Source organism: Neopelma chrysocephalum, unplaced genomic scaffold (assembly GCF_003984885.1).
Source record: "Neopelma chrysocephalum unplaced genomic scaffold, ASM398488v2 Primary Assembly neopelma1_42, whole genome shotgun sequence".
Lineage (NCBI taxonomy): Eukaryota > Metazoa > Chordata > Aves > Passeriformes > Pipridae > Neopelma > Neopelma chrysocephalum.
The window spans coordinates 12,986,359-13,010,087 of record NW_020897700.1 but is presented as its reverse complement, the minus strand read 5'-3'; the positions used below and the strand labels follow the sequence as shown (position 1 = coordinate 13,010,087).

At 39.4% G+C, this 23,729-nt stretch overlaps 1 protein-coding gene across 3 annotated transcripts in view; it reads left to right on the top strand.

Moving 5' to 3' along the window:
* Nucleotides 1-22,753, top strand: part of GALNTL6 (polypeptide N-acetylgalactosaminyltransferase like 6) — a 481,442-nt gene extending 458,689 nt beyond the window's left edge. For all 3 annotated transcript variants that reach the window (XM_027676722.1, XM_027676721.1, XM_027676723.1), the window contains 3 exons: nt 5,714-5,830; nt 12,046-12,195; nt 18,063-22,753. In XM_027676722.1, coding sequence (XP_027532523.1) covers nt 5,714-5,830; nt 12,046-12,195; nt 18,063-18,230 — 435 coding nt within the window. In that variant the 3' untranslated portion in view covers nt 18,231-22,753. The remainder of the gene's footprint in view (nt 1-5,713; nt 5,831-12,045; nt 12,196-18,062) is intronic.
* The last annotated feature ends 976 nt before the right edge of the window (nt 22,754-23,729 follow it).

Here is a 23,729-nt window from a genome sequence, read left to right as displayed (position 1 = left end):
AATGAATTCCTTTGTTGTTAAAGTCTCTTCTATCTTTGATGCTGCTGTCCACACTTTGTGAGTTTAATGTGTACCAGAAAGTAAGGAGTTTATCAGTAGAAGTCAGGCTGGATCAGCTTGCTGTGACTGCTACCGTGATCTTCCTTTACCATGTGTCCTTGGAGGACCGTCATCATGAAATGTGTAACTTCTATGGCCAACTGGACAATCCTTAACTCAATCAAGACAGTCTAAGAGGAGGAAATTGTGATTCAGATATTCATTCTTTTCACAGCAATATTAATATAATCTTTGCATAAAAATAAGTATTTTTAAAAGTAAATCAAAGTTCATAGCAGTGATATCAAATCTGTACTTTAAAAGCGCTTATTAAGTTCTTAGGAAGGATGTGAAGACCAAAGACTCTTTTTCCTCTAAAATGTGCTTTCTCTAAAACAACAATAAGACAAGTTTCAGCCCTACTGCTCTGTTTTCTCCTGAGACTGTCGCATTCCTGTGCAGTTTTAATTAATTTGTTGGCACTTGCAAAGAACTTGGAAAAACTTGAAGGTTAATGGCTGTCAGAAGCTGAAAGAGGGAAACAGACTGTAATGTTACTGCTTTGTAAGAGTCAAGCAGCTCTAGAAAACTTGCTGATTATACACACCAAAGTCTGTGCCAAGACTGACTGTCATTTAGTACCCTCTCTGCTTTCATTTGGAAATATGTTATATCTGCCAGTCTGAGAAAGGGTAAACAATGAGGTACTAAGGCAATTTTGGCTCCAGTATTTTGATGTTTAGCTAGTAAAAGCTTGTGGTGGGAAAGCAGACGTCTCATAGGCAGCCTCTGCTCCAGTCCTCTTTTTTTGCAAACACATTTGTTTAAAATCTGACTCATACATTTCTTGACAAAATCTGTTTATGATGGAAAAGAAGGACATTTGGAAAACAAAAAGCAATCTTTCTTGCTACTCTTGTCATGGCCTTATCTCTTCTGTGTGTTTGTGCCTTTTGTCCTTTGTAGCTGGCAGGGTGTAGGTTCCCTTGATACTCTGCTCTGCCTTGTAACATCTGAGATATGTGCAGTAAAGCAATGTAACAGTGAATCCAGACAGATTAAGGTTAGTGAGACTGTGAGTTCTGTGTTTGAGTGAGGTAATTGTACTCTTTCCCACAGCGGAAAAAAGGACAGTTTTCAATTACGTTTTGTTCTTATCCTTTTGAATATATTGGGAAGTATGCTACCAATTGAAAAACGATAATACCCATCCCATTCTCTTTCTAAGACAGAAAAATTTATTTGTACTGTGTATTTGAAATCCTAATGAAGTTGAAACAATAGGTGAGAATTAAACACCAAGTGTTTTCTTGGGAAGTACTAATGAATGTACAACCTGCGATCCAGCATGAATATATTGTGCAGATATCACAGCTTTCAATGTCTTTAAAAACACATTTCACAGTAAATCAATCATATCATCTCAGAGATTGTCATTTATTTTAGTTTTCATGAGTCCTATAATCAAAGTGATATGAAATTTTTTTTTTGTTTTACTCAGTCAAAAGGGAGTTATTTAAGCTTGGTTTCATTTGCTGTTATGTAAACTTATTATTCAGTGATTTAATGAGGAAGTGTCTCAATCACTGCAGCAGTGCTAAGCTGTAGGACCTGAAGGTACTCCTTTCTCGGTCCCAAGCTCATGGATTTTACAGAACAGTTTTACAACACTGACATGAAAATGTCCCCTATGAAGTTAAGTCAAGTACCACATTTGAAAAAAGATGAAAGCCTAAGAACTCACTAACTTCTCTTTGTATTACTTTCTTTTTTTTAAAGTATGTCATCCTCATGCCCTTAATGAGTCAATCTCAGCCCACCGAGTGTCACACATCTGTTGTACAAAAGCGATATAACCCCACCCTGCGCAGATCAGGTGCTGCACAGCTGGACTCTTCAAATTCTTTCATCAGGATCAGCATCGCACTGAATAAGAGTCCCCTGTTTCTTCAGTGAGGTCTTTGGCAGTGCTTGACTTCCTTTACCTTTGACTTTTCCTTTTTTATGGCTAACACAAAGGATAAATACTCTAAAATTACTATGTAGCAGTTGACAAGAGAGGTGGCTCATTCTTCCATATTTGATCCGTTGATGGCCCTAGGGTTATCTGAGAATGTAAGCAGTGCATTAAAAGTGGCTCCAAGAGCTGCTCGAACAAAAAAAAAGCAACATAAATGAACATTGATAATATCTTCTAAGAACTACAGCCACTTAAGGGATTAAATCCCTTAAATGGAAAGTATTATATAAATTGATACCATCAAGGTGCCTCTCTTGTTACTGTATTAGAGCACCCTAGGGATTGTCCCAACACCATCTCCACACTCATCGTTCACAGATTACCATATTGAACATAGAGTTGTGTTTAGGTTGCTACACTTTCCCACTTTTTGCTTTTGGCACAGACAGTTTCATGTTATGATGAGCATGCGGGGTAGCTTCCAGAACCCCTGGGATTGCCTCTCCCTGTCCAGCTCACCCTCCTTTTCCCCAGGAAGACTGAAATGTATCTGAGCGATAGCCTGGCTCTGATGCAGGCAGAGCCAGGACATCACCTACTACCTCAACAGCAAGTCTTGAAGGAACTCATTTGCCTGTGAACAAAGTTGTAGAGTTTTAGAATTATCAAAGAATATTGGTCAGTATAACTGCCGGGTCCTGGGAAGCTGTGTTCTCTCTGCTTCTACCCCTCATCTGTTCTTTGTAAGGACTACAGTGCCCATGGTCTTAATATCTGTGTCCGAAAGTGAGTTAGGATGCCATTTCAAGAACAAAATATATATAAGGACTTACAGATAGTGTTCTGTGCTTTTTTCAGAATGTGTTTAATTCGGAAACAGCCTTTAATATCACCACTATCTGTCCCAGTTAGTTCATACAGAGTCCTCAAAAGCATGCTTTTCTTGTATGTTTATTTGTGTGTACAAATGATGGCATTAAAGGTTGAGTAAATAAGCTTTGTATGTAGCACCTCAATGCCCTACCTGCATGGCTGATAAAATCTGTCTCCTGTTCATCCCCAGCCTCTACAATTGCACAAATATGAATGTTGGAAATGTAAGTATTAGGATCACTAGCTATTTGTTTGCTAGTTGTAACTCATAACCTCAAAACCCCTCAATCCATTGTGCTGTGTGACTGGAAACAAGGCAGTTTCAATGCATATTGGTGTATACATAAGAAAAAAGCATCTGAGCTTCTGCTTTTCTTCCTTTGTTCGTGGAAACATCTCAGGGCATTTGCAGGCTGTGTGGTGCTGATGCTTGGCAGAATGTTCCCTGTGGCTCTGGCTCTGACTTGATCGCTCCGTTCAGTTTCTAGCAACTGCCAAGGCCACACAGAAGCACCAGAGAACAAAAGCACAGACTTGACTGAAATGCCTGTATTACAAAAAGAAAACAAAAAACAAACAGCGACCCCTCTGCAGCTGAAAGGATGAAACATAAAAAGGATGAGCTAACACGTAAGCTGCAACAAACCAGAGGAAAAACTAACTCAAGCAAACCTTTCAGGAGCAGAGGGAAGAGGAGAGGAAATAAAGAACGTGAGATGGATTCCAGCAGTGAAGGAACTAAATGTAGCTTCAACTCAAGCCTTTTCCAGAAATGGACTGAACACATTTCCTGCACAGTCCAAATGACTGAGAATGGGATGGAGTTATGCCATCAAGACAAAATTATGAAAGCCCTTTAATCCAATAAGTGTTCATTAGACATGGAGTGTATTCACCGTCATTTTAAATTCTAAATCACATAAATATACCCCAATTACTAATGGCAATTGTTAGTAGCTCCATTTTAATTTACTTGCTTGCTCTAAGAATAGACCTGATGTATCATTTTATTTTCTGTTAGACCAGAGATCTTTGTCTGTACAATGGAAATTTAAGTGCATTGAGAAATGATTGAACATTCTCAAAAAAAAATTTTACTTGGAGTAGGTATTTCACATGAAGCCTTAAAAATATTATATTAAAATCTATGCCACTCATTATTCATTCCTGCCTCTTTTTCTGGGTGATATGAAAAAGAAGGCAGGGTTGTTGAGAACTAATTACCTTTCATCTTTTTTACTGTGGGGCTTCTCAGTGCCTGGTTTCTGGATCTGGTTGTATGTATGAACTGCTAGTGTTTTACCTCATCTTTAGCAATTTTTATTGTATTAAAAAAAAGAAAAAATATCCTAGAACTGGGTTTGTCCAAGTTTTAGAAGAATGCTTCTCTGAGCTCTGATGAAGGATCAAAGGTCCTTGTAGTTGCTCAAACTGATGCTCCTCCATCTTTCCCCGATCTGCTCTTTTCTAGGCTAAGCAAATGCAGCTTTTAAAACCTTTTCTGAAGGTGACAGTTTTTACATTTTTTCCACTACTTGTTGATTTCCCATCTGTCTAAATCTTTCTTGACCATGGTGAATAGACTCTATCCCACTCCTCCAGAGTCAGAAAAAGAGCAGAGTAGCTCTGGCCTGTGTCTTGTATGCATGAGGATTTCTCCTCCTTGCAATGTTTTGTGCTATGCTGACAAGTTTTCCATCCTTTGGATGTGAATGAGGTATGCAGTGACAATATTTACATTTGTCTAGCATATTATGGCAACAATAGTGACTTTAAAGTATTTTTCATGAAAAAAACACAAATGCCAGCTCAAGTGTATCTCCATTCAGCATCTAGCTTTTTTTAAAGTAAGAATCAGAGTAGCGTCCAGAATGTCAAAATATGCACCTGCTTTCTATATATTATATTTATGAAATTTGTGCGTGTGTCCATGCTTGTACGTGCACTTTGATTACTCAATTTCTGTTTATCTCATTGACAGGGTAAGTTTTTTTAAGAAATCCTTTTCATTATGGAGGTGTGTAAAGGATTTTGAACTAGACCGACTAAGGTACTTAGGGAGAAATGTGCATGAATTTGCAAAATAAATCAAGGATTCTGCTCTTTTTGGTGGGCAACCTACTCCTTTTCAAACCAGTGTTTCAAAGAAAATATACATGGCAGCAGTGGCACATAACTGGTATGATTGATGGTCACAGATTAATTATTACTCAGTTGCTTCAGTCTAAATAATGGGATTTTCCTTTTAAGAGTAAGTTACACTGCAGTGTTTGCAGCAGGCATGCAGAAGGAACCTCCATGGGTGAGCATAAGTTCCAGTACAGATTTGTTAAGTACTTTTTAATTTTATGCACTTCAGGCACTAATGTGTGACCTTATCTGCAATGGTGTTATTGCGTCAAAGTAAGAGCAAGCATTGGAACAGGGTGTGCCTGAGTCTTTAATGCATATTGCTCCAAAGCCTGGGAGAGACTCATACAGAAATCATTTCCTTCTGCAGTTGATCTCTCTTGCTCTTGTAGGATGGAAGAAGCAGTCAGACCAAGCTTTGAACTACTCAGACTTTTTCTCTCTTAATTTCTTTGCATGAAAACATTTCTTAAGACCTACCTTTCATTTGTTAAGCAGCATATTTCAAACTTGGCTGCTTCTGAAGCTGCTTCTAAAAAGAGTAGTTCATTCCAGAACATGGCTCTCTATCCTGTAAAAATAACTCCTACCAGTTTTACGTAACTAATAGTGAGTCTCAAGCCCTTCAGAGTTAAACTCCTAACCCCCTAATGTTGAAAGCTCTATTCTGCAGCCCCGTATAATGTGAAATGTTGCTGCTTGGTTTTGCAGATTCGAAATGTGGCAGCCAACCTCTGTGTGGACAGTAAACATGGAGCCACAGGGACTGAGCTGAGGCTAGACATCTGTGTGAAGGATGGCTCAGAACGAACGTGGTCACATGAGCAGGTATTTTAACAGCAGAAAATCAGGGTAAAATTGTTGCTTCCTTTTTTCAGTTTTTAAACATTTCTCTGAGGGCTTCTCCCTTTCCTAAGGCAAAACAGAGTGTAGAAATAATTTGTGCATTGTTACTGACCCTAATGGCTTTAATGGCTTTTACAAAGTACTCCTTAACATAACCTCAGAAATTCCAGCTGCCACCTGACCTGTATATTAGTCTTCATTTCCAAAAGGAATTACAATGCCCAAAGAGCTTTTTGATGCCCCATTCTCCCCCATTGTGTCATGAAAACATGTAGATTTTGGTTCAGTTACCTGAAAATATTTTAAATATAGTACCTGGGCTTGTAAAGCTCTAGTTTTTGTCTGCTTTTATGCTTTCATCTCAATAAGCTCAATAAGGGGTTCTATTTTAAATAAATATGAAGTATAAGCGAGGTAAATGGGGAAAAGCAAGGGGAAAAGCATTTCAGAAAGACAAGGAATTATAAAGACTCAAAAAACTTTTATCTAGGTTGGTTAGGTAGAAAAATATTAGCTTTCACAAATACAGAGGGAAAGAGCTCTGATTTGTACTCACTGTGAGTGCCATAGGAAATGACCCACAGGCTGTGGGTCTGGTCAATGTGAGCAAAGACAATCTAGATGGAAAGTACAACCTAACCGTTTATTAGCAATTTTAGTGAGTGTGCCTTTCACAGCGAAAGGTCCCATATTAGAAAAAAATTTCCAATGCTGAAGAGAAAAATTGACCTGGCAGTCATACACGGCACTTTGTAAAAACTTAAAAGCTCAGGAGAGAGGAGTTCTGAGGGGTATTTGAAGTGCTGAGGTCAAGAAACCATTCTCTGAGGGTACTGAGAAATGCAGGGGGAGAGGTGCATGAAATAAACCTGAAGGATTATTGCAATTTAGGTAAGTGCCAACATGGCAAAAAAGGAAGTTGCTGAAAGAAGACTTCTTCAGATAGCTACCAAAGATACTGCACAGGGATAGAATGCTAAGACTAGATAAATATAATCTTGTTTTGCTTACGAAAGACATCCAGTAATTCAAGCAGTTAATTGAAGGAAGTTGTATGGTCCAGACTAGACCATCGCAGTGTTCTCTGGCTTTAAAATCTGCAAACATTAGAAGCTCCAAACCCTCTTCAGGAGGGGAGGGAGGGAGTCCTGAGGCTGCCAGGGATGAGAAAGGAGGGAAGAAAATTGGATGAAGGGGTGAGAAAAGGAAAAAAGTTAGCAGAGAAAAGGGAGACTTGAAATATCCTTTGAAAGAGTAAGAGCTTGGGTGAAGGGGAAGGGACACAAAGGGAGAAGGATGCTAAGGAGGAATCTGTGTTACAGCATACTCCAGTGCATTGAAACGTTTGGGATCAGACTGGATATGAAGGTCTCATTCTATATTAAGGACGAAAAGTGACCTCATCAGAATCAATAAGACGAAGCTAACACGAAGGGAATTCAACCAGCCAGCTCCTCAGATTCCAGAACCAGAGGCAAGAAGCCTCAAGCCCTTCGGTGCTCGACTTGTGCCCCAGGGACAGCACAACTCGTTTCTAACGGGCTGATGGGGGACAGCGCATCCCCTCGCACTGCCGCAGAGTGTGGAAAGGACTGCCCGGGAGCGCTGCTCCCATGCGGTGGTGCAGTGTCCCAGGGGGAGGTGTGCTGAGCCCCAGCCCAGCCGTGCCGGACGGTTCGGTGCCGATTCCCGGCCCGGCCGTGCCGTCCCGTTCGGTGCGCGGGGGGGTGGCGGGCGCGCTGCGCGGGCGGCCGGCAGGGGGCAGCACTGGCCAGCGCAAGGCGCGTCCCCCCGGCCGCTCACGGGCCCAGCGACGGGTGCGCGTCCCACACCCAAAGCCATCCTTTCGCTTTTGATTCCTCTCGTTTGCTGCGGGGAGGGACGGTGTTGTGTCAAAATCTGTGTTTGTGCAGGTGACAGTTGTTATAAGTGAAAAAATTCCCTCAAAAGTGTGGTTTAGATTGGTACATTTTGGTGGACGTTTCTTGACTGGTTCTTCATACTCAATCCCAATTCCCATCCTGTTAGCAGTGATGTAAGACCATGGTCTAATGAAACATCCCCTGAGGAGAAGGAATGTGATCTTCCACTTGCATCACAACAAGCTGTGAAGATTATCTTTGTTAGAGAGTGGGGATAGCTGCCAAACACCTGACCAACCTGAGAGATCTTCTCTTTCATCCTTCTGGAGTTTGTTGCCTACATGAGTTCTGCATATGCATGTAGAAACTAACAGTATTAATGAAAATATCAAGTATTTTATTATCATATTTCAAATAGCATGAATTGACACTGAACTGGACTTGTAACTTCTGGTATAAATTTCCAGGGAATTCAGTGGCAAACTCTAGTAGCTTGATGTGACCAGTGCAGCAGGCATCAGTGCTGCTGCTGACAGAGATGATCCTTTGTGCCACTCGGTTCGTGTCATGTTACCAGGGTAGGAATTAAAAGCTGACAGTCTCAGACACTGTTCTGGGGGGCACAGCCATTTAGCAGACCCAAGGAGAGGAAGACAACCTTCCACCCCAGGGCTGTACAAACAGGCCGGCCAAACAGCAGTCAAAAGGTTTGTGGAGCACTTGCAGGCTTTCTGGTGAACATGAGATAGGTGGGAAGCGAGGGTGAATGTCACTGTGGTTCCTAGAAACTTCCCCAAAATTGAGAACCAGAGGGGAAGAAAAGGGGCAGGAGGATGTCAGGGCACTGTGTTCTTCCACCTCTGTCTTTCCAGAGCTAACTTCTGGCTTCAGGGAAAACTAGGGCTCTGCTGGACTGATAACCAATAGCAAAGGAAAATGACAGGCATCACTGTGTCTTATCAAGTCCCCCAGCCTTGCCAGGGAATAGATGGACAGGCACCATCTCTAACAAGTCAGAGTCCAGTCTGAAACATGATGTTTCATCTTTGCACAGGGTACACGTTGTCCTCTCAAGTCTGATGCCGTAGTCAGAGCACAATGCCAGCTCACAGACCCCGGCCAGACAGCGAGTAATTGAGCAATGTTGTCAGGCTGGAAAGTATTAATGGTATCAAAAGGGCCTTTGTCCTATAGACAGTCCCAAGCCAGTGGCTGTATCAGACAATCATTCTTCAGGCCCTGTGCCAATTATAAGTGAAGCTGGAAAGCAGTATTTTCCCCAGTTACTGCATGACAGGGCTAGGCTACATGAAAAGGCAAAGCATAAGGGCTGAAAGGTTGCTTGATTGCAAATGCAGAGGATAGTGCTGTGTTTTACAGACTGTGATGTGAGAGAAGGCAAAGGAGGAGAATGAGCATCCACTGAGCCAGGACACAGGGTTTCTTGGGTCCAGCAGGGAGCAGTTAACAGCAGCTCCGTGTGTTGCAGGTGAAGAATCAACCTGCTGTTTGTTAATAATGTGCCTGGGAATTTAGGTGCAACCTTGTTTCAAATTAACAAGCAGTCAGAAATGAATGAAGTACAAAAAGAGTACAAAAGGGTTCAGCCATTTATTGTAAAATCTGACACGGTTCCTAACAAAAGAACAACAAAATCCAAAGTGACAAGTGGTGGCAAAGCAGAGCATTATATACTCAGGGCTTCAGCTAATAACATGTAGCATTGTTGCACATTATGCAGTGGAGAGATAATATTTATATTGGCCAGATTCAGTGTTAACTAGAGAAAAATTGCTGTTTAAAGTAGAATAGCTTAGAATTATGAGATTGGAAGGACTGTAAGCCTTTATGTTTTGTCTGTAATTGCAAGGTCTTAATAACAATTAGGTGTATAGAGAAGTATAACTTTTTTTCTGATCATTTTTTTCTCTTCTCTCTCTTAGTCCTAAAACTGAGTTCCTGTCCCTAACAAGGTTGGTTTTATAATAGTATCACTAGGAAGAAGACATACTTGTTTATTTAAAAATAAAACTGTTTTAAAAAACAGAAGGCTAAAGAAGAAGGAAAAAGAATCTGTCCTAGTCTAAACATTGAGATCTAATATTGCACAGATCCTGGTTTTCAGTGGAAGGGAATAAAAACCCCCATTGTGTTACCATGTCTTGACTTGCAAACAGGACATGGCCCTGTAGCCTTCAGAAACCACACAGGAGTGGAAAGAGCAAAGGTACAATCTAGATCAAGATGATCTGATTTAAAGGCTAGCTCGAGCTCTTTCATGTGTACTGATGCATTCAGTGGGTAGTAGTCCTCAAGCCAAGGTCCAGAGAGCAGCAAGAATTGGCCCCTCAGCTCACCAGTCCTGCACAGAATGAGAAATTTGGAAAGCCACTCACTATGAAAGATGAGGATGGTCCTGCAATAGGAACTCTCTCTAACCATTCATCTAGGTATTTGTTATTCATTGCTTTCAGCTCTAGGTATATTACATGTCTGTAAAAAGGTAGAGGATAAGATAAAGAAAATGGCTTCTGTAGTTTTTTAATTAAAGGAAAATTGTCTCAGCCATCTCTTTTTCTAAAGAAACAGCAGCATAGTTTTTTTCTGTGCCAAATCTTAGCTTCTGTCTTTTCTTGTGAAATGATAAGTTATCATTGTAGGGAGTCCTTGATGCTTCCTCAAAGAAATATAAAGAAAAGTGGAAATAGATTTAACCTTTTGAAAAGCAGAAATTGCTTTGAAAATAAAGTTAAGGCTGTCCGCTGCATTTTACTGCAGATGAATGTAAAACGCACTCTGGGAAAAAGAAGACATAAGCAGGACACAGGGGCAGATTAAGAAAACACTCTCTAGGAAACCTATAATACAGAAGAAATAGGGAGTAACAGCAGCTCACAGAGAGAACAAGGGCTTACAATAAGAAACACAACAAAAAAGGAAAATATTCAGATATATGCTTGTATTTTGGGCCTGCAGGCCAAGAGAGACAGTAACACCTCTCAAATGTGGTATTTGGATGATGGTACAGCATTGAAGGTGCAGAATTTTTAGAAGTTGTATCTTTTAGGAAGACCATGGAAAGAAGGTAACTATAGCAATGAAAGGGTTAAAACCTGGGAACTACCACAGAATTATTCAGGATCAGACCCATGTGATATTAAGCTTCAATTTATAGCTGTTTCCATCAGGGAACGTACACATTGCAGGGAGCAGGATGCTAGATGAGGACCAAAGGGACCCTGAGAGGAGGTGCTGGGGGCGGTCTGAGCTCAGTACGGGGAGCTGCTTCTGCGGACAAAAAGCTTGCATGCAGTTCCACATGAACCGTCTCAGCTAAAGAGTTTTTACTAGCAAAGTTTGCTCATTTAAAGAGGGTGTCACTTTCTCAGCGTTACATTTCTTTTTTTTTCCTACGGAAAATCAAAAGTCATGCAGAAAGCCAAAGAATAGCACTCACACAAAAGGAAAAAAAAAAAAAGGAAAGAAAATAAAAGAAAAGAACCTCACAGCTCTTGGTAGAGCTTCTAGGTAGTAATTTACAACCTGAAGCCTCTTTTCTGCAAGAATTGGTCCATGGGAAAGGAAAATTCACTCCACATCTTTAAACTTGATGCTGTCAGACCTGTCACCTTCATCTGATGATTGAAAGACTGCAGTGTCACAGCATCACTTCAGACAGCTGATGTCTAATTGAGAAGGATTCCTCTATTAACTATGACCCTCCATGACTCCTCTCAGGCAGCAAGAAAAGGGATTTTAACAAGCTGCCTGTAGCTCACAGGTTTCACAGTGGAAAGATGAAGATCATTTAACATGTGTTGTTTGGGGGGAAAAAAAGACAGTCAAGAGGTAATAGCAACAGCGTCCTATATAAACAAAAGGAAATTGTTCACTGAACATAGGAAAGATGCTGTGATGGGAAGATATCTCTAGGCACCTTCTTCAGACCCAAATGAGAGCTAAAGGAACATCACTGGCAGAAGCTTTCTGAGTCTTAGGCAGCTGAAGTCCTGGAGTATACGAGTGCTGCTTTAACCGGGGTAACTAAAGGCTTTAATACAGCATATCTCCTCTCCTCTCCACAGTACTGTGTCACCAGAGATTTTTTCCTTCCCTGACATAGGGATTGAGCCTTCCTGGGGTATATTCCACATCACTGCTGATGCACTATAATTGAGGCAGTTGGCATCACTGAATTGTACACAGGCAGGATTTTGTTTAACCAGGATTTTGTTTTCACCAGTGTGAAAAGGAAATCACGCATCAAGCTTTTTGTGTTGTTTTAAATGTTTTTCACTATTAATATATCATTATATTGCCTGTATGTTTTTCTAGCTCTTCACCTTTGGTTGGAGAGAAGACATCCGCCCTGGGGAGCCACTTCACACCAGGAAGTTCTGCTTCGACGCCATTTCGCACAGTAGCCCTGTCACACTGTATGATTGTCATGGAATGAAGGGAAACCAGCACTGGAGCTATAGGAAGGTCAGAGTCACTGTGGGGCATCTCAGAGGCTCAGACTGTCTTGAGTTTAGCACAGGCTTGTGTTTTCCCATCAGAGAAGTTTGTTTTAAAATCCACCCCATCCTATTCCAATTTAATTTTGAGGTAATCTCTCTAGAATATGTTCCTTTTGAACATTCTGCTATTTAGGTCAAATTTAAATGAAAATGGATGTGATCCAGCTCAGAGGGTGTCTGTGTTGGATCTGTTCCCTGAAAGGTGTTTTACCATTCTGGCGCTTCAAGATACTTGTGTCATTTTAACAGAGGCACTGTTGGAAATATTTTCATCCAATGTGACAGCAGCAAGAAATGCTGCTCACGAGTTAAATGTTATTATTTTACTTCATTTTCAAGATTACAAGTGGCAGAAAAATCTCCCTCAAAAAAACACAACAAAAAACTAACAAAAAAAACCCCAATCCAACATTAAAAGCAGAGCTGTAAGCCCAAAGAAGGCAGGAGTTTATAAACTAAAGATAAGCAGCTTAGACACTACTTTGATCTGCTGAGTTTCAGCCCGTTTTTATAAATCACTGGAAACAGGAGGTCAAGCTAGAAACTGTCAGAGCCTCATTTATGGTAAAGTCCTGGTAATGCAATGTTGTTGTTGTTGTTGTTGTTGTTGTTGTTGTTGTTGTTGTTGTTGTTAGGTTTTTTTAATGGTTAATCAGCAAGTTGCCTTGATTAAAGATTTTGCTAATAAGCTCTGTATTCCATTCAGGATAAGGATATACATTTCTGTGAAGCACTGAGGATTCCTCTCACACATGCTTCAGTTTTCTTTGACCATTGTGCCTTGCCCTCCACCTTGCTTAAGCTGAGGGCAAAGTGCCAGGAATTGGTCTTTTCCAGATAAACCTCAATACTGCTTTCTAGTTGAAAGTATATATAGTAGAAAACTGATTCAGAACCATTAAAACAGGTTTGCCCTGACCCTTTTTCTGAGTGCCTACTTATTACAGACACTGTGCCTTTTTACCTTATTTATGTTGCAAGTGGAGATCTACCACAAGATTTTCCAGAAATGTAATCCCTTTGAAACTGAAGTATTACCTGTAAGAAAACTAGAATGTATGTCCCAGATATTTAGAGGAGATAAGCTGTGATGGCTGTATTGCTGTCTCTCTGACATTATAATGCCATAATAATACCTTCTTGCTTCAAAACCCTTCTGATTTATCTTTTTGCCTACCCAAGCTGCAAGAAAGAAGCTTTCATACATTTGACATTTCATTGTTGCTTAATATAGCCAGTCCATAAGACAAAATGTGGGTCTGGAGCTGCCCTCTATAAGGCTCATCACCTTTGATGAGGACAGAATACAGCAGATAACTAAAAAAAATGACATTTGAAAAAAATACATAGTGTGAGTTCTATTAAATTCTCTGTACAGCTTCCTTTCTAATTTATAGAAGGTTGACCGGGCTCATATAAAAATTCTCAATGCAAGACAGGCATTTCCATCTCAGCAAGAAACACTATAAAGTTTTGTTATGGTAGAAGTACTGGCACAGTCTTAACTGTAATACAAACCTTCAGTTTGCATAAACCTTCAAATTAGGAAACTGCATTGGAATAATATGTATACATGGGTTTTTTAGGCTTAGTTTTAGTTTGGCTACACCATAAGTAGTTTTTATTGTTTCCCATGGTCTATTTCCTCAGATACAGGGTAGATTTATTTTAGAGACTTTTGGTAGTATATCTATGCCTCCAAAATCCTGATGATATAATCCTTACCTAGTTTTGAAATCATCTTGGCAATAGGAATACTAAAAACGTACAAGAAGAGGATGTTATATTGTTTAACTGCATCTGTACTAGAGCCCTTTACCTAGAGGATGGTATGCTACTAAATCTGCACCCTAAATAAATAATAGTCTAGTTAAGCAAGAAGTGTCTCCTTTTAAAAAAACAGAGAGAAGGTCAGCAGCTCTCTTTTGTTCTCTGCACCACTTACAGGCACTGAAGCTTCCTAATGGTAATGTACCCATCTTGCCAGTAATTCTCATGCTTTAGGAAAAATGACCCTGCTTGTCAGTGTCTTATGACATGCTTAATGTGAAGCATTTCTTCCCATGTTGCCATAGTACTTCTATAAAACTAGAAAATAAGAGGTTTTTGTTAGTTTAAAGATGAGACTTTTCTCATGATCATTTGCATCCTTGAGCCAATGGTAAGAAGAAGTTAGGGCTGTGAAGTGACGGCACAAAGTGCTGCAAATGTAATTTGAAGTCAGGCACTGTTTTCAGATTCTGTATTCTTATAGCATAAAAACCCTAACAACCTGGGTTTCGATACTGGCGAATAAAAACAGCTTAAATATTTTAGTGGCAAATAGAATACCTTAGTATTTTACTTTGGGTAAGGAGTGGTCTTCTGACAAAAATTTACAGCTTAGGCCCATTACAGGCACTTTGCTTCTCATTGCAGTGCAGTCACAGAGTGTTCAAACTGCATTCTTTTCAGATGAATGAAATCAAAACCACCACTAATAAAGATGTGTCAAAAATCTGTTCGTATTCCCATACTGTTTGAACTGCATCTGAGTAGCTATTTGAAAGTCTAGTAAGTTTGCAATATTAAATAATCAATTTTCTTAGGACTGATCCAAAATACTGGTCTATAGCCAAATATACCTTTAAGAAAAGCCTATAAGAAGAAGAAAGCCAAGTAGCACTGCAAACATTGCTATGGGTTGTAAGTAGAAGAATAGAATTTAATACCAGGAAAAAAAAATATTGACACCATATTGGAGCAGTGTAAGAATTTAGGTAGATAAATGTAAATAACCTGTAATTACTAGTGATTTGGGAGAATGGCTTTAGCTTCCCAAACCTAAAGCCATTTTCTTGAATCTGTTTGAGACTCCTAAGCATGCCAAGCCAATGATCAGCAGTGCCTACAAATTTCTGTTCCTCACAATGAAGGAGTACGCCTCTGGTTTTCAATGTAGCATCATTCTGGGCTGACAGGTAATACATTGGTTCTGATAAAGAATGATTCAATTTATGTGCCGTAGGCCCGCTAGTGCTATTTGTAGAGCACAAGTATCCAAGAGAGGACTGATTTAGTAGGTCTTTAAAAAGGAACAATTGTGCAAAGTCAATTACACCATAATTTTACCATGAGTCTAGTGCTTATGATAGATGCTAAACTGACAATGTCAAAAACTTGCCCAGAAGACAGTGGTTTGCTCATAGTCTCCTGACAGCTTCAGGGACAAACTGTAAGAATAAGTTCACTCTTCACACAGTAGGTGCTTAGATTATTTCCTCAGACAGCCGAAGACATGTCATTGTGATAGTAGCTTTTATAATATGGGCATCTGTCCTGCTGAAACTGCACTGGGGCTACCAACTAATTTCAGATAAACTACTGCAGCCACCAGCTGATAATGACTTCCAGTTGCTCTTGAGATTGGCTATAGTTATAGCAGTGACCTAGAAGAAATGAAAGGCTCTGTGTCTCATTACCAACCCCCTGAACTGTCAAGACCCATTATCTTATGGAGGAGTTCCTCCTTCTGCAAATAATCTTTGGGCTTGCCATCATGCAGAAGGAAAAAAAAAAATCCCTCTGCTGTTTTCAGATGTCAGCAATGTCTCCAAAATAGCGTTTGTGGTTTCTCAATATTGGTGTAAAGAGGAATTTATGTATTTCTCTTGTAATGTTCTTTGCTAGGGTCCATGCAACTGTGACTCCTTAAAGTCTTGAGCCTGTTTCTGTAAGAGCAGTAGGCTTTGACCTCAGGTCAGCATAAGCTTGAGATTATAAATTAATAGGCCTTTATATATAGCTAAGTCAGCCAGAAGTTTTTCCAGAGTGGTAACTCTGTCTCTATTCTTAAAAGACACTCTTCTCTCCTAATAACCAGACTCTGAAAGAAAGCACCAACAATGCTTCACTCAAAAATTGCATCTCTGGGATATTTCTGTGAGAAGAAAAACTGTCAGCCTTTCTGACTCCAGGAAAGGCTGGAGTGTTTTTCATAGCAAACTTTTTGTGCTGAAGCTGTTTTCTTTCTTCTTGTACCAGCTATCTTATTAAAGCTTCTAGTATTCCAACTTTGGCCTCCTAATAGCTTGGCTGACCTTCATGCTCAGCTATAATGCAAGGAAAACCAGATGCCCCCTTCCTCCAAGGCCCCACATCAGGCCGGGTGGCCATGGCACAGTCACTGTGTCCTGATTTTGGGCAGTGCCACTCCATCAATCTCTTTTTAGAAGACAGGAGGATCTGGCAAGGTGCAGATGGGTGCCTGCACCACCCCATAGGGTGCTTGGGAGTTCCTGCAGGCCCACCTCCTAGTAGGGACACAATAGTCCTCGGTACACGTTACAGTTACCCCCTTCTTGCAAGCTGAAGTATCCTCCCTGCTCGCTTTGTAGAGTATGAGGGAAAGTCCTGTCAGCTGTGATGATATCCCTCTGAATTGCAGTGTTGGGTGTGGGTGTGTGAGTCTGTGTGTTCAACCACTGTTTTTGGGGAAGGGCAGATGCTGGAAGGAAAAAGTGGTATTTGTGAAAGGCAGATGTAACATCATCACCCACAGCCAGAGAACAAGATGCTTTTGCCTTTGTTCTTTCTTGCATGTATTAATTTTAAAAAGAGGCATTGTACTTTACCAGAGTTTCACAACCCCCAAAATCAATCAATTTCATCTTTCCTAAATTAAAAAAAAAACACTTTCTTTTTCAAAATGGTTTTAAATAGCTGCTATTTCTTTTTGTCTTCATACTTTTTTTTTTTTTGGAATGTGGGGTATTTGTAGTTAAAGAGAAGTTTCCGTGATTGTTGCTCGGCACCCACAGCAGTTGTGTGAGTTTTTAATCAATTTCAATTTGACAAGTAGATCTTTTTTTCCCTTTCGCAAACTGGGCAAGCAGGCACATCCTGGATTAGTATTAAAATACTAATCAGGGCATGTTTGGTGTAGACGGGAAAAGCCTGGATGTGGTTTACCAAGAGTAATCTGAAATTTATTTCAACAGACACAGTATAGTTCCTGGAAACTTTCAAACCGTTTAATCACTCCCACATCTGTCTCTCTCAAAACACTTGCTATATGAACTAAGTATGTTGAAACTACCCAACTCACCCACACCAGCTGTTCAACTGAGTAGTTTCTGCTTTAACAAAGATTCACAGTCAGGTTACTTAATATTAACTCTAGTTTATTAAGTAAAATTAATAAAACTAATCATCATAAATATGCTTTTTAAAGCAACTTAATCCATGCTTACCCTCCCAAAATCTCCATATGGAGCTAAATCAGTATTACGATTTCCATCTTATTAGGAGAGAAAGCGTATTTCAGTGGCTCGTCTTATCAAGGCCAAGTCTGCATTGCGTGGGGTGAGAACTGAGAACATCATTCCTGTGTCCATCTGTCCACCACTTCAGTTAATAATTCATTCTTAGCATCTTCACCAAGTTGAAGATTGTTACAGCTCCTCCTGCCCAGAAACATACAACTGTCAAGAATAAATTAAAAAAAAAAACCCAAAAACATTTCAGACATTTAAATGGGCTCCAGGTAAATACATGATGTGCAAAGATGTTAAAGACATTCTATTTTTTAGTTATATTATGCAGTTGTTAGTAAAAGACCAGATGATGTCTCCTCCTTCTTTCTTGAATCCCCAGTTTTATGAAAGATGATAACCTAAGGGAAGAAAACACTCCATTGTCTACAGCTTCCTAATAATAGCTGTGGTTATTACACAGGGTTAGTGCACAGAGACCACAAAATCATTTCATATGTTAATCCATGTTCTGTAAAATGACAATACTTTCAATGCTTTGGCATTTGCTACCTAATTCTGTTTTTTTTCATTCCTCTAGGACAAAACTTTATTCCATCCAGTAAGCAGCAGCTGCATAGATTGCAACCCAGCTGAGAAGAAGATTTTCATGAACAGATGTGATCCTTTATCTGAAACTCAACAGTGGATTTTTGAACATATTAATATGACTGTTTTAGAAAAATTTAACAGCAAAGCCAGTTCCTAGAAAGAAAAAAGAAAAGAGAAAAAATGAACACACCTATTTACGTACAGACTGCAGACTACGTTTTCGCCAGCATCTGGGTCAAAGGAGTCAGGAATTAAGTTTCCTAGATCCAGGAAATCTGTTCTGAGGATTAAGAAAATGCCACAGCAAGAGCCAGCAGGCTGTCTTTGTGGATGTACAGTATCTGGAGAACTTGGCCAAGAGCCTCACCGGATGCTGCTGAGAACTTCAGGCTGAAAATTCCCTTGCTGGTCAAGGGAAAAACTTTGTTTAAAAACTGTTTAAAAGTACTCCAAGTTAATAAAGTAAAACAAAACTCTAGTTTCTCAGGTCAAATCCTGCTGTAGTGAGTAGCTCAGAACAGGCGCTATAATTTGGAATGGGTATATGATGTGCATGACAGCTACAGGAACCTGAAGAAATCCCAGGTTTTAGAACTAAACATGCTAGTAGAAGAATAATGATGTCCCAGTACTCCCTAAACAAAATATATGCTCTGTTGACATTCTCTTAATAAAAAGTTGGGTTAAGCAGGTTTAACCCTCAGAACTGCTGCAAATAATTTTAAATACCTCCCTTTTACATTCCATTCATTACCAAAATAAGAATGGTAGAAATTTTAGGGTCTAGAATTACACTGTAGTGAAGCATGGAATAAACTGTGAGGTTTTGCTCTCATATTTTCCCCTTCAGAAAAAAAAGTAAAGCAATCAAATCTCTATCCATGATATATTTAGCCATTGTGATTCAAATCCCATTGTCACATAAGGTGAGGGGGTTTTTTTAGTGACAAATATAACAGCAGCAGCTGCAGCATAGTGGAAGGCTCGTGGACTAGCTATCTTTTCTAAAGGTAGAATCCTTACCAATATATAAATTAAATTGAAAATAGGCTGGGAAAAAAATCAGGAGAGTAGGAAATAATTGCATACTGCATGCTGAACTAGATTAGTCAAATTAACACTGGTATGTTGCCATCACCTAAAAGTATGTTGACTCCCTGCAGTGCAGCTTGAAAGATCTTGCAGTGCTCTTGACAGATAGGAATGGAGAGAAAAATTGACATGAAATCAGTTGGGTGGTTTCAGAGTTTTTGAAATCTGTGATGGAAATCATGTGAACTTTGCAGAGTTAGCAAGTAAATGGTATTGTAGATGTCATGAGGGAGGAAACAAGAAGTGCAAACAAGTTAAATGTTACAATATTTTGACACTTTAGGCACAGGCACAATTCACGGTAACACAGACTTCCGTCACCCAGATGATCATTATGGTGTCTCTCAGACTCATCAAGCCATTGGAGTGAGAGGCCTCTAAAACTTCTTTGGGAGGGTGTCTGTGGTTCTCCTCAGTTAATACTGATGTATGGAACATGACTGATAGCTTTGAGATTGTTCAAGGTAAGAGCGAGTATAAATTTATATCAAATATGTGGCCTGCTTTTACTTGAAAGATGAATTCACAGATGAAAGCACCATAAATGCAGATAGATCACATCCTCTGTGCTGTAACTCCTTTCAGGTTCCAAATATAACATTTGTAGTTAAGTTGCTTATTCTGATTGCTGAAGAGGTGGCTGACTAACCAAAACACTGCTGTGCAATCTACACTGTTTTGAGGGAATGGAGTGACTGTTTATTTCTCTTTAAGCTGTGTTTATGCACAAGAGCATTGATTGCATCCAGAGGATGGTTCTAATACCAATAACTGTGCTATTTTATGGCAGCACCTTGTAGTTGCAGGTCATAGGAAATTTTTAGGAGGGAAATGAGATCCTGTAGCATTCAGGATGCATGCACTTGGAAGAGTGTGAAATGCATCCATATATTTAGCAATTGCTGCAAGTTAGTAAAGAAATCTTTCAAATAATTTGAAAGAAAAATATCTACAGAGATAGACTTCTCATTTTATGATTTTAAAATAAGTGAGATTGTTCAAGTATTGTTTAAATTTGATTTGAAGATATGGTGCACTCGGGAACAGAAGCAGTAATGCTATGGTATGCGGATACTTCAGATTTGTTTAGCCATCAGTACACAGAACCAGTCTAGCAATGCAAACTGTCAGCCTTTCCAGGTGCAGTGCTCACAGCAGCATATATTTGCAGCTTGAACATGAGGAAAGACGGTTTGTGAAAAAGAAGAAAATGGCTGCCTCAAATGCAAATGCAGCCCTCAACCTGCTGATTGTAACTGGCCCCAAACTGTCAAAGTCCTGGAAGCAACACTGTATGCCCAAAATAGAGAGGCAAAGGTTGGATTGCTAAACCAGAACAGATTGGTAGGGTTATATCATTCAGTGTCTGACTGCATCTCAGTGGTCTGATTTTGAGATGTCTAATGGGAACTAGGCTGCTGTTGGGGCAAAGAACTTCTGTGACTTTTACAGCCCTCGTTGAGTAATATTGCACAGTGCCTTGCACTGCCAAAGGAAACCTTCCCCTTATTGTAGCTGATCACTACTTGTAAAATCTAGCAGTCCTTGTCAGAAAACATAACTAATATTCAGATGTTCTGGGGAAAGATAATAGTCCTTGCACAGGATTCCTTCAACAAAAGTTTTATTAATAATAAATGATCATCACTACCTCTCAATTAAATTCTGTCTTGGGTGTTCTCCAAAGGTTTCCACTGTAAGAGTATTTCATTACTAATTTATCATTCTGAATTTCCTTGATTCTTTCTACAACCATATCTTTTCCACTCAACAAACTTATGAACAACTTGGTAGGATGGACAGATGTATCTTCTTCTCGTATTTCACTGGGAGAATTTAACTCTAATATGTGTTTCTCCAAAAGACTGAAGTTTCTTCCCAGAATTTTTTTTTTGAATACCAGATAGTTCTGAACATATTTTAAGTGTAGTGCACAGGTGACATTAACTAATGTGGGCTCATCATTTCAGTGGAGTTATACTGATTGCTCCAACTAATGACTTGCTTCAGTTTTTTTCAATTCATTATTTTATGGCCGAGAGGGCTTTAATCAACATACCTTAAAAGAAGATCTTTGTATTGTAAGAGTTCATCAGCACCTTCTCTAAATTTTTTCCAGTTAAAGTTATCTGACCTTTTTTTGTGGCCAGCAAACTACTATGATAGGAGAGAGCAACTGGAAAAGCTGGAATGAACTCCAAGTGCAACTAAAACTCTAAAATCACACATTTCCCTGCATGTATTCCAGAATCGAAACTAAACAGAGGCCTTGAGGAACAGGGCTTAAAGGAGAGAGGAGGAGCTGGGAAACAAAATGTTTCATGCATGGGAGAGCAGCCTTGTTGCAGAGGCATAAGGCATCACTTTTCACTGGCCACAGTCTTATTTCAGAAAAATGAGATTGCTTTAGAACAAATGTTTCTGCAACAGTATGGATATTTTCATGATAATAATGCATTATTCTTGGTTTTTATCTGTTTATGAGTAAATGCTCTGTAGCTGCTGAACTGTCTGCCTCACGATAAAGATAGACTCAAGTTTGAAAGGAAGCTGACAAGCACTTAACAACCTTTGATTACTGGCAATTTATCAGGCATCAATATCTCCATGACCCCAGTGAAATCGGATGCCACAGAAGATCATAGAAAAATAGTATATAAATAGCTTGACCAAATTGATTAGATGGGTTGCGCTTCTGCAAGAGTGGATGTTACCTTTGTTTAGAAAAAAAAAGTCATAATCACAATTTATTTGCATTTTTACTGATAACTTCTGCAAGGGAGTGAGTGAGGGGGACTGTTTTAACCTACCCAGATGGATTGGGGATGGAGCATTTTAGGAAGGCAGCACTGTGAGGCTTTCTCTGTGGCTGACACCAGGGGTGCATACATTTTCTATTTAAAGAGCATCTGTAATGCTGTTAACCTAGCATTTTTTTAAGAGAACGCAGGATGTACATTAAAAAAAATGATAATGATTTTATTTTTCTTTTTAATCCATCAAGGTTGTTCGGGAAATAATTTCAAAACCCTTGAAAACAAAACAGGCTGATCAGAAGTAACTTTTAGTATAGCTGGTATTAGTATTATAATGTTCATTAATTCATTTGTTTAACCCCCTTCCAAATCTGTTTCATATCCTGTTAGAAAGAGCACAAGGGTCCAAGAGTGCTTTTACATAATGTTTTCAGGATCTTGCCCTGTCTGAAAGTTTTGAAAGGCCTTTAAAAAATTAGCAAATATAAACCAAAGGGTAACAAGGAAAAACACTTGGATATTATGTCTAGTCTACCAAAATATTTTGCTAAACTTGTGCAAAAATAATATATTTTAACTGGAAATTTTTAGATTAATAAGTAATATAGTTTAGTAAGTCTTTAGTGTGTAGTGCTTTCTATCAAAGAATTTTAATTTAAAAAAAAAATGAATTTGTGTGGTTAGTTGCTGACAGGGGTTTTTTTAACCACATTTAATACCTCTGTCCTGAGGTCTCCTGTAATCTCATATTTCCTTGTCATAATTCCTAACGCACTGGATTTAAGAAAATGTGAACATAGGAAAAAACCTCAAAAAAGTAAGAAACCTGTGTGAGATGTTGAGAGAAATGCATCACATTTCCAAAGCTTCAGCTGCATTCAGAAAATACATTTGCTTTGTGTGGTGGCTTTCTATTCTTTCAGTGTATCATTAATATTAGTGGTACTACTCCTGAGGCAGGCCTTCTGAAAATGGTGTTGCTAGCATTTGGTACAATAAGTGGACAGCATGGTGCTAGAGAAGAAAATCTAGGAACTGCTCCTGAAAAAATTGCATTCAAACATTGCAATCTGATATGCCTTAAGATCTTAGCTGTTTTTAAGATTCGTTTTATCTTAGTATTTTTTTACAGTACCTGGTAGTGCAGTAGGTGCTTCAGTGGCCCTTATGAAAGCAACGCAGAACGGGAACAAAGAGGACACAGGTGGTTACCTAAAGGTGTGGTTACTGCAGCAATGTCAAGGTTAATTATACACAAAGAGAAGTTTGTTTATTTTGTGTGGCCACTGCAGTAAGTGCCCAGCTTAACAGAACAGATGAATGAGAAGGAGCCTTGCAAAGTGGGCCAGCAGAAAAGCTTGTACTCAATAGAAGATGTAAAAAGAGTCCCAATGGTCCATTTTAGAGAAGCAGGTGAACAGGGTGTTGAGATGGATATTATAGACAGTGTAAGGGATATGAGGGGAGCTGCAAGTGAGGCAAGTCTGGTAAGTAAGGCTACTATCTAAAAGATATTAAGACATAGGAAAGGAAAACTTGGTCCTCATTAACCTTAGCCCTCATTAACCTTGGCAGGATCCCTAACACTTTGTCAAAGTATTAGTTGATTTAATTAAGTTAATCCTTCATCTCTCCCAGTAAATGACTCAACCTGGAAGAAACCACAGTTCAAGCAAATTTCTGTTTACCAGTCCAGAGCATATAATCGGCAAAATATGCCACTAGCAACAGTTTATTCAAAAATCCCAACTGGCACTAGAAATAAAACAATATTATCAGCCTGAGAGATCAGTAGACCTCTGGCATCC